This window comes from Cottoperca gobio, unplaced genomic scaffold, assembly GCF_900634415.1.
Source record: "Cottoperca gobio unplaced genomic scaffold, fCotGob3.1 fCotGob3_70arrow_ctg1, whole genome shotgun sequence".
Taxonomy (NCBI): Eukaryota; Metazoa; Chordata; class Actinopteri; order Perciformes; family Bovichtidae; genus Cottoperca; species Cottoperca gobio.
This window is the reverse complement of record NW_021167062.1, coordinates 214,158-228,291: the sequence shown is the minus strand read 5'-3', so window position 1 is coordinate 228,291 and position 14,134 is coordinate 214,158. Positions and strand designations below refer to the sequence as shown.

The window sequence follows — 14,134 nt, the reverse complement described above, 5'->3', positions numbered from 1 at the left end:
CATCCGCCATATTAAGGGCAAAGATAATGTTAGGGTAGATGCCTTGTCCCATGCACCTTTGTAACCAAGTTACCCTGTACTTTACTTAACATGGTTCTACATTGTCCTCTGCAGTTTTGGTTTCCCTTCCTCTTAAATTGGTTCCAGGCACCAAGGTTGCTGAGGTTGGAGTTGCCGAGTCTGGAGAAGGAGTGTTAAGTTGGGTAAAGTTGTGTTTGGTAGGGGGGTTGTTTAGGCCAAGCACCTTTTAGAAAAATAATAATGTGTGGTTAGTTGTTTATAGGATAATGCCCATTGTTTAAAGTCCAGGGTAGGAACCCTGTCTTATGGGGGGGAGTGAGGTGGCCCTGTCCTGTCCTTCCCATGTTGTGTGCTTCACCTGTGTTTCAGGAGGTTGATTGGTGGAGCTGAGACCTCTTCATCTCCTCATCACTGATTCAGCACACCTAAGCAGGCTGGGCTCAGGCTATAAAGAGACCTGCAAGATCTTCTCTGTCTCTTCCATCGGGCCTGCTGCCTGCTATTTATATTGTGCTTGTGCTTTGTGGATCATTTACTTAAATTAAACCATATAGCAAAGTTATTTGATTGTGTGGTCTCCCTCCTTGTCACCTCCTCTCGAGCCAGGTTGTGACAATATATATATATATATACATATGTATATATATATATCTATGTGTATGTACACATATATATATATATATATATATATATATATATATACATATACATATATATATACATATACATATACATATATATATATATATATATATATATATATATATATATATATATATATACACATATGTGTATGTACACATATATATATGTGTATGTACACATATATATATGTGTATGTATACAGTATATCTCAAAAGTGAGTACACCCTTTAAATTTTTGCAAATATTCTGTTATATCCTTTCAGGGGATAACATTATCCTACTGAAACTTTGATATAACTTAAAGTAGTCAGTGTGCTGCTTGAATAACAGTATAGATTTATTGTCCTTTGAAAATTACTCAGTACACAGCTGTTAATGTCTAAACAGCTGGCAACAAAAGTGAGTACACCCCATAGTGAACATGTCTAAATTGTGCCCAAAGTGTCAATATTTTGTGTGACCACCATTGTTATCTAGCACTGCTTTAACCCTCCTGGGCATGGAATTCACCAGAGCTGCACAGGTTGCTTCTGGAATCTTCTTCCACTCCTCCACGACGACATCACGGAGCGCACGGATGTTGGACACCTTGCACTCCTCCACCTTCCTCTTGAGGATGCCCCACATGTGCTCAATTGGGTTTAGGTCTGGAGACATACTTGGCTAGTCCATCACCTTAACCTTCAGCTTCTTCAGCAAGGCCGTTGTCATCTTGGAGGTGTGTTTAGGGTCATTATCATGTTGGAAAACTGCCCTACGGCCCAGTTTCCGAAGAGAGGGGATCATGCTCTGCTGCAGGATGTCACAGTATATATTGGAATTCATGTGTCCCTCAATGAAATGCAGCTCCCCAGTGCCGGCAGCACTCATGCAGCCCCAGACCATGATGCTGCCACCACCATGCTTGACTGTAGGCAAAACACATTTGTCTTGGTACTCCTCACCAGGGTGCCGCCACACACGCCGGACACCATCTGACCCAAACAGGTTTATTTTGGTCTCATCAGACCACAGGACATGGTTCCAGTAACTCATGTTCTTGGATTCATTGTCTTCAGCAAACTGTTTGCGGGCTTTCTTATGCATCGGTTTCAGAAGGGGCTTCTGTCTGGGGCGACGGCCATACAAACCGATTTGATGCAGTGTGCGGCGTATGGTCTGGGCACTGACAGGCTGACATCCCACTTCTGCAACCTCTGCAGCAATGCTGGAAGCACTCGCACGTCTATTTTTGGAAACCTAACCTCTGGATATGACGCTGAGCACGTGGACTCAACTTCTTTGGTCGACCCTGGCGAGGCCTGTTCCGAGTGGAACCTGTCCTGGAAAACCGCTGTATGATCTTAGCCACTGTGCTGCAACTCATTTTCATGGTGTTGGCAATCTTCTTATAGCCAAGGCCATCTTTGTGAAGCGCAATAATCCTTTTTTTCAGCCGCTCAGAGAGTTCCTTGCCATGAGGTGCCATGTTGTCCAGCATTCAGAGAGAATTGTGCCCAAAACACCAAATTTAACAGCCCTGCTTATCATTTACACCTGAATCCTTGTAACACTAACGAGTCACATGACACCAGGGCGGGAAAACAACATCATTGGGCACAATTAGGACATGTTCACTATGGGGTGTACTCACTTTTGTTGCCAGCTGTTTAGACATTAACAGCTGTGTACTGAGTAATTTTCAAAGGACAATAAATCTATACTGTTATTCAAGCAGCACACTGACTACTTTAAGTTATATCAAAGTTTCAGTAGGATAATGTTATCCCCTGAAAGGATATAACAGAATATTTGCAAAAATCTAAAGGGTGTACTCACTTTTGAGATATACTGTATATGTATATGTACACATATATATATATATGTATATGTACACATATATATATATGTACATATATATGTATATGTACATATATATGTATATGTACACATATATATATATATGTGTGTGTACATATACATATATATATATGTGTACATATATATATATATATATATATACATATATATATATGTGTACATATATATATATATATATATATATATATATACATATATATATATATGTGTACATTTGATTTGGTTTGCAGCAACGTGCACGAATCACAGGGTGGAGGTTTTTGGCCCATGCCGGTCCGTTCGGTAGTTAATAAGCCTATTAATAAGTCTGTTTTGAGTTGAGGGGGTTGAAAGTCAAAAGGATAGAACCTCATAACTGAGTGCACAAACAAAAAGTGGGCTAGTTTCCATGTTTTTGTAGGATCCTTTGTGAGTTGAAGACTAAGTATAGAGCGCTGAATATAGTTTGTGAACCATGTGACCCATAATTTTAACTTCTTGTTGATTAGAGAGCTGCAGAGAGTGGTCTGAAGTTTCTCAGAGGGAGACTGCAGATCAGACGTCAGAGAAAGGACTGACAGGAGAACGCGACTCCACAGCAGCGGGGGGGTCCACACCTCCAGAACCAGGTCGTATATCTGCATTCACACACACTATCATAGAGCCAATTAAAAGAGGCTGAATTGTTAGAACTGAAAAAGTGTACAAAACTGTGTCTCCTATTAATATTGTTCATGTTTCATAAGTGTGTGGATGACAGACAGAACTGATTAGAGCAGAAAAGAGCGTAAAATAAAACAATGAGTTGAAAGGTCAGCCATACGAATCAGATGATTCGTAGCCGGCCAAAAATAGCCATGATCAGCATACACAGAGTTGATTTTGATCTAGATTGTCCCAGTAATTAGCCTCCACAACTAGTTGACAGAACTCCTCCTGATGTACTGCAACCCCATCTGCTAACAGTCAGTGGAGCTGAAGGGGGAACTAATGTAAACAAAGCTGGAACTGCTGCGGATAACTCAGGGGGCTTGTCACCCCCACCGTACAGAGAGCTGTTTGAACAAGCATTTCTGGACCCTACTTAGTCCAGACAAAGGAAAGTTAAGATCAGGAACTGTTCATCAGCCGGGTACACCATCCCCAGATCTAAGTTTTACCATCAGCCTAATAGTTGTTCAGGATGATGATAATCACAATGCAAAGAAGACCAAAGCCAACATTGAGAAACTTCGGATGGTTCGACTTGCTTGTTATTCACCAGCAGCGAATAGAGGAAGAGGAGGAAACAGAGGAAGGAGGACTTTCTTTAAAGACAAAGACACCTGTCGCAGGTGTAATCAAAAAGGCCATTGGGCTAAGGATTGCACTGCAGTACTATCACAGGAATGGTATAATGATCAAGGAAAGTCATACCCACCATTTGGAGATGTGTCAGTAAATAGACCATTTGCAAATAAGAACCGTCCATTTCAAAGATCATGACTTCCGAACAAGCTAACCCAGATTTTGAGTTCTATCTCCACTCAGGTCAAAGCAGTTTTTCCTACACCTTTGGACGACGGAAAGATAAATCACCCTTTCCATCCAGCTGACTGGATTCTGGTGAAGGACTTAAGGAGACGTCACTGGCATTCTCCGCGCTGGAGAGGACCATTTCAGGTTCTGCTTACCACACCGACTGCAGTAAAGGTGAAAGAGAGAACCACTTGGGTAAACGCGTCCCATTGTAAAAAAGCTCCGATACCTTCGGAAGGGGATGGCCAACCTTAGGTTGGCCATGATGACTATGCTAGTGTGGATGCTAGCACTTGCCTGGGGTTTGTCGAATTCCAGCGTTGCCGAGAGCAATTGCCAGCAGACCCTAAGGGGTCAGGACTGAAAAGACATAACTCACAGACAAAACTTTCAGAAAGAACTAAGAGAGCTGTGCTGATTGAACTAAATAAATGTTGTCAAGTAGGTTGAGAATCAGCAGGCCTTCTCATCTCCCCAACTTTCCTTATTTAAACCATGGAATCTCCCCACCTTTCCGTGTTCAAACCAAGGAGTGAAGTAGGTGACACAGAGACTGAATGTTATAAAGGTGATTCTTAAATGCTCAATTTAATAGAAGTGATTCAGAATGTTATAAGTACGATTAAATCTAAAAGATGTGATTTAAAAGAGACTCGAATTTAGGAGATAGAATTCACAATGTAATTGTGTGGAGTAACATTTGATAAATGCCATTTTATGAAGTAAACTATAGAATACATGTTCAGCTTAATGATCTGGAAATAAACTCACTGGCACCTCGCTTAAGGACTCACTTAATAACTAATTGAAAGCATGGCCTTATCACTAGGAACATACCTAGGATGTTAATGCTCACCAAGTGCGTACATGATGGGTGCCTGGAAAGAATATATATAGATAGAAGATAGGAGACTCTAGCATGGCCTTAAACGGACAAGTGATTGAGGTACATAGTTATATCCTAGGACCTTCATTAAACAATACGTCACAGGCATATTGTGGTACGTAGGAACAAATATGGATTTAGGAAGAGTGAAGCAGAGGCGGGCACCAAATGGCCTATATAAGAAGCAAGCTGACACAGGCTCGAGGTTATTTCCTCTGCGTCTTCACCCAAGATGAGAGATGTGAAGATTACAACACCAAAAAGACTCTGGAAGAAGTGATCCAAGTTGCTGACCGAAGCGCGGGATAGGAGTAACCACTTTCCCAACAGCTTGGACCCACAGATGGGATCTTCAGAGTTTTCTATGCTCACTCTGCAAATGGACGATTGACATGGACTGACCTCAAAAGACTTTCGACAAAGTCAAGAGCGGCCCGGAGGCCTTCGTCACGCAGGAAGAATAGGAATGCTAGGCCAGGCGATCCGACCTCTCTCTCTTTCTCTCACTCTCCCCACCGATAAGTAAATCAGATAGACATGGCAGTTATGTGTTAGGGATTTATATTATAGTTAATCAATTCTGATAATCATGTTACATGTTGTTTGAATCAATTTAAGCTGTATGCCTTGCCCCTGCTATAATACTTAAAATAAAATGAATCTTTTGATTTAAACCTAGAATTGTGGACATCAAGAATTTGTATCTTTATGAGGTATTTTATAAAGGTTTGGAGCGATTAATATCTCAGTGGTTCTGTTAATGGTTGTCTCTAGCAAGTAGATTAAACATGTCCCTGTGGTCAATTCCTGACTACTAACTAAACCTAGTCAATACCAAGTGCACAGATCATAGAGGAGAGCTGTCAGATGACCGTGACCGGTGGTAGCCACCGAATTCACATTGCTATTCAATTTGGTGGGATTATTGGTGCAAGCGGGATAGACGGTTGTATACAGGCAGTAGACACTAGGCTAAGTCTCCTCGCCACCAATTTATATAGTCGCTATATTCTAGTTAAGGCAGAACTTGATAGGATTAGGACTCAGACCTGTTAGTTGGAGAGTTGGTCGAGACTCGCCCCTGAGGGACCAGGGCGCGACCTACGCCGATCTAACAATGTGAAGGAAAGAATATTGTTTGACGATAATAGACATATATAAATTGGGTTGAAGTATTTTCAACACATACAGTAGACGCTCATTTACCTTGCAATATTATTTCCATTAGGGAAAACAGCGCCATCTATAGGATGGAGAATGGTACAAGATTTACAGGCAGTAAATAAGGCTGTAGTACCAAGAGCATTGACAGTCCCAGACACATTCACGTTTTTAAAAAGACATGGTTCCAGAGAGCAAATTTAGTGAAATGAACTGACTTAGCAAACGCATTATTTTTCATTCCAGTTTGCTTTCAAATATGAGGGAAAGAAGTATAGTTACACAAGAATCCCATAAGGATATTGTGAGAGCACCTACTATATTTTTACAGACAGATAGCAGGTAATATAGCTAAATTTGACTCTCCAAGAAATAGTCAGATATTGGATGTAAATGAGAAAACAGACATACCAGCAGATGAGGCAGCCAAGAAGGCAGCACAAGCAGGGAGTGAAGTTAAGCAACAGTATGTAAATGAGAAGACAGACACAACAGAACATATAGACAGAGAGATATTGAAATATATGTAGAATGCAGCTACTAAACAAGAAAAGCTAATTGGACTAAGAATAATTGCATACAGGACAAAGACGACATTTGGAAGAGTACTTGACCAGAGAAGAAGTTAGTACTAGCAAGACATTTATATCAATGTGTATGTATCCTTCCGGGTTATGTTATCCGGGAGGACTCCAGAAACGGTTGCAGGGTACCAAAGGACTAGAAGGACGGCAGCCTCTGCCGTGTCAGAGGCAAAGCAGCGGGTGTGGGAGAAGTCTCCCAGCAAGACCACGGAGTCCCCTACTGGAGCCCCCTGCAGGGCTCCATTCAGGGTCTCCAAGAAGGCCGAATACTCCAAACTGTGGTTTGGGGCATAGGCACAAACAACAGTCAGAGTTTTCCCCGCCATAACCCGAAGGCGTAGGGAGGCGATCGTCTCACTCCAACATAGCGGAGCTCCGTGGCAAACCTGGAAACCAGGTGCTCGCTGTCGGGCCCTCCCTCTGGGCCTGGCTCCAGACGGGAGCCCCAGGCTTCCTCCGGGCAGGGTCTCTCCTTTGCTTTCCCTTTTTTTCATGAAGTCGTTTTGAACCATTCTTAGTCTGGCCCCTCGCCTGAGACCAATTTTCCTTGGGAGACCCTACCAGGAGCACTAGGCTCCAGAAAACACAGCTCTCAGGTTCATAGGGACACACAAAAGGTGATGGCTTCCAGAGAGGAAGCACTTAAATGACATCATGAAATTGGCTGCGAGTGAGTAACAGTGAGTAAACCAACTTAATGTTAAATGCTGCTTCAGACACTTTTGCACCATGAACAATATATTTCTGTGAAAATGAATACTTACTTTGGAAATATTTAAAAACATTGAACATTGTGAAATATGACGTCAGTCAGCAGCTTCAGTACAAAGAGCCTCAACTTTTATGTATTTTTTATGTATACATTTACAAGGCAGGGGGATTACTTAACCTTCTTCCTTAATAGTCCCACTTTAGTTTGTGTGGTGTGGTGTCAGTTCAGGTGATCAGGATTACTACACAGATGTGGAAATGAATGTACATTTTAAATCATTTCTATATCTTGACGAGTTGTTTTGATCATAAAGTAAAATACTATATTGTTCCAGATACCTGTGACTAAATGTTTTGTGCCTTTGTAGACACACTGTGATGTGTAAGTTGTACACATGTGTAAATGATAAACTGAGGCATAATATTGATGAATTTGCACTTTTTTTCCTTAAGAATTTTCAGGTTGTTCATAATGTTTTGTAAAAATATAGTTAATTAAAGGTGAATATTTTCAGTTTCAGTTATTATGCTGTGAATTTACTGGTCCGACCCACCTGAGATCAAATTGGGCTGCATGTGGCCCCTGAACTAAAATTAGTTTGACACCCCTGGTCTAGGAGTTCTGAAAAAGTTACAATCGTTGGAACAGAGTTCAACAAGTGGAGCGAGCTCACCAGCGTTAAGCCAGATTTCTGTCACCAGTAAGAAATAAGCAAGAGGGTAGAAGTCTTATTGGATATGGATCTTGCGTTGATGAGAGCCACTTTGACTGAGATATCAGCACCACTGAGGGCGGAGATTCCAGAGACTACACCGCCGCACTTCACAGAGAGCTTTGCGGGGAGCCCGCATCGCTGAGGTCTGGTGTCTGAGATAATCAGCTAGAGAAAGGCATACCTGGTCTCACAGGAGTGCCTTAGAATGGAATGTGATTTTTAAATTGATGGTTTGAATTCTCAAGGCAGTTTGCATTCAAATATTTTTTTTTTCAAAGTTCATCCCCACCCATCGTCCTATTCTCTTAATAAAAAGTATTAAATCAATGTACGCTCTGAGAGGACTAGAAAGCCTCTCTCAACCAGCGGTGCTGGTCTACCAGCTAGTTCCCATTAATGATGCTGGTCCATCAGCATGCTGTTGCTTTACCATTTTAGCTCATTTCTCTGTACATAAATATGCAGCCAGTACTTACATGGCCCGTGTAGTTGTAACTTCTTTGTGTATTTCGATGTATAAAATAACTGAAATACAAGAGAACTGAAATAGGAATTAGGCGAGAGATATAAAGGAGATCTTTAAGGGAAGTAAATTCATTTATTGTAATTACTTGGCATGAAATACAACACACACCATTATCTCCATGTTCATACAAATGCATTTACGAAAAAAATTAAAACTGAAAAAATAAAAAAACAATGAACGTTAACATTTGATTGGTTTACATTTTTCTAAAATCACAATAAGTTTGCAGCATTTAGAAAGAAATTACTTGACAGCATCTCTTCAAGACAATTTATACAGACATTCATTATTTACAAACCATAAAATGTGATGCACCATTCTACCTTGGTAACTAACATGTGTGATATGAATACGAGTGTAACCCTGAAGTCAGAAGTGTCAAACTCCTTTTAGTTCCTCCTGTTACTCTTTGATCTCTGGACCCTCTGTGCTGCAGTGATGCAGCTTTTCCCCCATGTGGGTTCTCATGTGGACTTTCAAGTGAAAATTACGCTGGAATTTTTTTTTGCATGTTTCACAAGAATATGGCTTCTCAGCTGTGTGGGTTCTTATATGAGAGTCCAATGTTGATTTATGACTAAATCCATTACCACATGTTTCACAAGAATATGGCTTCTCACCTGTGTGGGTTCTCATATGAGAGTTCAATGCTGATTTATGACTAAATCTTTTCTCACATGTTTTGCAAGAATATGGCTTCTCACCTGTGTGGGTTCTCATGTGGACTTTCAATCTATCACTACGCTGGAATTTTTTTTTGCATGTTTCACAAGAATATGGCTTCTCACCTGTGTGGGTTCTTAGATGATAGTTCAATGCTGATTTAGCCGTAAATCCATTCCCACATATTTTGCAAGAATATGGCTTCTCATCTGTGTGGGTTCTCATATGAGAGTCCAATGTTGATTTAGCCGTAAATCCATTCCCACATATTTTGCAAGAATATGGCTTCTCACCTATGTGGGTTCTCATATGAGAGTCCAATGTTGATTTAGCCGTAAATCTTTTCCCACATGTTTTGCAAGAATATGACTTCTCACCTGTGTGGGTTCTTATATGGATTACCAAGTGAGCATTATTTCTGAAAGCTTTCCCACATGTTTTGCATTCAAATGGCTTCTCACCTGTGTGGATTCTTATATGAGAGTCCAATGTTGATTTAGACGTGAATCCATTCCCACATGTTTTGCAAGAATATGGCTTCTCACCTGTGTGGGTTCTTATATGAGAGTCCAATGATGATTTATGAATAAATCTTTTCCCACATGTTTTGCATGCAAACAGCTTCTCACCTGTGTGGATTCTCAGATGTTTCTCTAGTAATGATTTATACTGAAAGTCTTTTCCACATGTGTCACATTTTATAGGCAGTTTACCTGTGTGAGTATCACAGTGCATCTCTGGCAGATGAGGGTTGTCTACATTGTTACTGTGACTTGTACTTTCGTGATGTAGATTCTGTTGACTTGGCTCTGCAGTTAGTTGAGCCTGAGTCTCCATGCTTGCCTCCTTTCTGATCTTGGCTCTCAGCTACATGAGAGTTGTGAGAGAGGAGCTGGTGGTCACTTTCCTCATCAGTAGGAGTCAACATACAGGTATCAGTCTCCTGCTTCAGTACAAGCTGCTCTCCCTCCTGACTGGTGCAGAGTTCCTCCTGCTCCTCTTTAATCTGTGGAGGCTCTGGGTCCTCTTGGTCCAGACTGGAGTTCCTCTCCTGAATACAGAGCTGCTGGTCAGAGAGGACCTCCTCCTCCTTACAGACATGTTGCTGTGGGAGCTCTGGAGGGACAGAGAACAAAAGGAATATGATACTACTGCAGACATGCGAGCAAATTAGTACCAGTAACGTAATCTATTAAAACACATGGGGTTAAATATACATACAATTCCTGGGTTTTGTGTTATTACGTTTTACTCACCTGTCCTGTGTAACTTTATTTCCGGTTTCCAAACGACATCCAGCAGTCTGCGCTGACGATGGATCTCTGCCTCGTACTCGACGACAGCTTCTTGGAAAACTCTGAATATTTCTTCAGCAGCAGCATTTAGTCGCTCGTTGACAAACTCTCTCAAACACTCAACTGAAGACATTGTTGCTTAACTAGAAGTCAAATATTCATCCACGCAACGACTACAACAGCGTGTCCCTGCTAGTTTCATTCATCCAGAGAGCTGAGCTAACGCTAGTAGTGCCTGTACTGTTTACTTCCGCTGCATGGCTTCTTTTTCTTCTTCGTTGGTTTTACGGCGGGTGGCAACCAGCGTTAAGATGAATTACCGCCACCTACTGTGTTGGAGGGTGGACTAGACTCATCTATCCCCTTAAAAAAAGAAGAAAGAAGAAGAATACACTTCAATGCATACCTGTCAACCCTCCCGTTTTTCCCGGGATTATCCCGTATTTTTAACCTTTCAAAAAAATAATATAGGCCTAATTAAAAAAAGTGTACAGTGTCCTCCGGTAGAGCAGGTGGCGAAAACGAAAGAAGACGAAAACGTATGGATGAGAGTCACAGTGAACGGGAGATAGATGGAGATGCAGTTGTACCTGCCGAACAAGTTAAAACTTTATGCAAGTCCCTGCCAAATTGGTAGGAGACCTTCCCTTATTCATTAAAAAGCAGAGTCGGGCAAAATTATGCTTTTTGTAAAGTGGGCCATTCAGATGTTACCATCGCACATGGCGAATAAGCGATGTTCGCCTGCATGAAAAAGCGTCCAAGCACAAGCACGCCCAAGAGGCACAAAAACAGTGGAGCGGACATGTGTCCCGACTCTGACATCGCAAGGAAGTCCTCGTGGGGAAAACAAAAGCCACACCATCAATCATCAAAAACATTGATGCTATTAACTAATAAATCAAATACATACATTTTATAAACATGTCTGTACAAGTAATATGTTGGGTTTTGAAACCCAAAGGGCGCTGTGATTGCCTTTCAAATTAATCCAGTAAACTTCTAGATGATCAAGATACTTATTTATTTAAAGTGATGATGACAGTATTTCAAAAATACCCTCAGCCGAGGACACTTTCACACACCAAGTCCACAGTCCGAATCAATAAAGAGCTAGTTAGCTGTCTGTTGGTACAAGTGAAAGTGGTACAAAAACATCATAAACATTTTGCTATATTCTCTACAGAAGGGTGTCGTCGTCCCTCATTGGTCCATGTTGGCGCGGTTATGCCCCTTGGTGGGCCGTCTTGTTGTGACAAGATGGAGGTGGACCTGAAACTCTTTGAAGAGAACCTACAGTGCTTCATTCATAACTAATATAGTGCTCATTATACATTTGTGCAGAAATACATGTTGTGCAATAATACATTTTGATTGAGGTGGACGAGTACATGTGATAATCATTAAATGTGACACAATACAATCAGGAGTTTATTTACTTCACAAATTCCCTCGGTACACACCATTTATGGTGTGTATATCATTCAGTAAATATAAAGCACCAATTGGTGCAAGAATACAGCATATGGTATGAAATAATACATTCTTAGTTGTTTGGTTTTTATTTCAATCAATGACTTATAAAAATAAGAATAAAAATACCTTCGGTAATGTGGCTTTGTCTTTGATAAAAAATACCTTTAGTAGCAGCTTTTTATTCTAGTATAAAAATCTCTTTTAGCTTTTAGCTTTATAAAAACACTTTTGGTATAAGACTGTAAATTTCAGTACACTTATAACATCAATAAAAAACAGTAGAAAAACAGTAAATCTCAGTATACCTGGAACATCAGTAAAAGACTGTAAATATAGGTAACTTGCAATGTCTATGTAAGACTGAGGTAGCTGTATTAGACTGTACCTACAGTGTGAGACTAACTACAGTAAAATCAGTAGCTGAGGCATGGCAGGAGTGATCATTTAGTGGAATTTATTCACACGAAAGCTTCTACCTGCAGGCTTTGAAGTTCCTCCTCTGTGAGATGATCTAAGAGGAACTCACCGAACTCGCCTTCTCCGTGCATCAAAAACTGACCTGCTTCAGCTCTCTCTTTGGTCAGGGCGGTGGTGATCAGCTTAGTGGTTAGGGTGCGGATGCATGGGATGCAGCAACATCCACACAGGATTAGTATACCTATCGTTATCGGTATGATCAACAGAACGCTCAACACCATCATCTTGTACTGACCAAACCAACGCTCCATGGAGCCTGTGAAGTAATTCTCTACCCCACTGTTTGAGGCTAGCTCTTTGCTGAGTGCGCTGAGTCCTTCCAAGGCTCTGGTAATGGATCCATCAGGGGCTGTGTTATTTGGGATGAAAGTACAACACATAGATCCAAACAATTTGCAGATACCCCCTTTTTCAGCCAACAACATGTCTAATGCAATTCTGTTCTGTTGTGACATCAGGCTAGTCATCCCTAATTGCTCATGCACTCCAGTGAGAGTATCTACGGTGTAGTTTACGAATCTCTGCTGGTTGTAATAAAGGTAATTAATCCAAGCTACATTTTTGTTGACAGTCACTCGAACGAAAATGGACTCAAAACCCGCCGCAATTTGATTTCTAGCTTTGAATTTGTTGGGGACACCACGTGGTACTCCTATGGAGTCTATGTAAATTGAGGAGCTGAAACTTCCACTGGGAATAGAACATTTAGCTCAACTGGGGAGCTCATTCCCACTAGATAGACCGGAGAGTTCTTCAGCAGAGATTGGCATGATGTAGAAAGGCATTACCAACTGTACCAATGCACAAGTACCTACCCAGTCTGGCGGTAGGGCTGGATACAAGGTGTTTGTACCACAGTACCACCATACGTCAGCTCTGGCAAATTCCATGACAGACATCTTTGTTCCAAACACCATCCCTCCGTGGGAAACCCTTAGAGTGGAATTACACCATTTCAAATGTCCTACCTGAGTGCCTGCGCCACTGATCTTGGTGATACACTCATAATCGCCTTCATAGGCCGAAAAATGAGGTGGAATGAATCAATTCTGGTCACTGGATACAACAGGGCCAAAGAGGTGCATCCTGCGGGACTGACAAGAGTGTACAAAGCATACATACACTGGAGACCTGTTGGGTCATTACTCAGATTCAATGGAAATGGCATAGTAGCTAAACTAGGTCTAGCAGTGGCGCATGCAACACAGTTTGCATGATTATTTTGTTCAACGGAGTATCTCACCCAATCCATCCATGCATTTCTGTCCTGATATCCTGTCTCCACTGCCATTGTTTCTTTAAGATTGGTGATGTTCAGATAAATCACACTCATTTTCTTCCTTGCTAGTCCGGTGTACGTTTTCTGGGTCTTTTTCTCAAGAGGGGTTAAGCTTGGCTCTATTACCTTCAACCAAAAGATGAACAGTGGGTCTTTGGGATTTTTTGATATCCCTAAATAGTACAGGCCAGAATCAGAGATCTCAGGGTTGAAGATCATGATGACCACAGGGTTACAATTTATCGGATGCCCATTACCGGGCAGAGTTCTTGGATCAGGATTAGGATTAGGTGGTTTACTTTCACCGCACTTACATGGGCTTCGTTTAATGATTCTC

The 14,134-nt window shown here is 41.3% G+C and overlaps 1 protein-coding gene across 1 annotated transcript; it reads right to left on the bottom strand.

The window, feature by feature from the left end:
* Positions 1-8,653: 8,653 nt before the first annotated feature.
* On the bottom strand, positions 8,654-10,024 carry LOC115006238 (zinc finger protein 239-like). Its single transcript, XM_029428363.1, has 2 exons — positions 9,396-10,024; positions 8,654-9,311 (listed from the first exon to the last, which is right to left on the bottom strand). Exons 1-2 carry the CDS (start codon positions 10,003-10,005, stop codon positions 9,010-9,012), a joined length of 912 nt encoding a protein of 303 aa, XP_029284223.1. The 5' UTR covers positions 10,006-10,024; the 3' UTR covers positions 8,654-9,009.
* Positions 10,025-14,134: the final 4,110 nt, after the last annotated feature.

Excerpts from the sequence above, each read along its gene's own strand:
- LOC115006238 (XM_029428363.1), bottom strand. The coding sequence starts at position 10,005 with ATGCACTGTGATACTCACACAGGTAAACTGCCTATAAAATGTGACACA. Across the intron at positions 9,312-9,395 it reads TCATCTAAGAACCCACACAG|GTGAGAAGCCATATTCTTGC; the intron begins GTGAGAAGCCAT and ends GAACCCACACAG.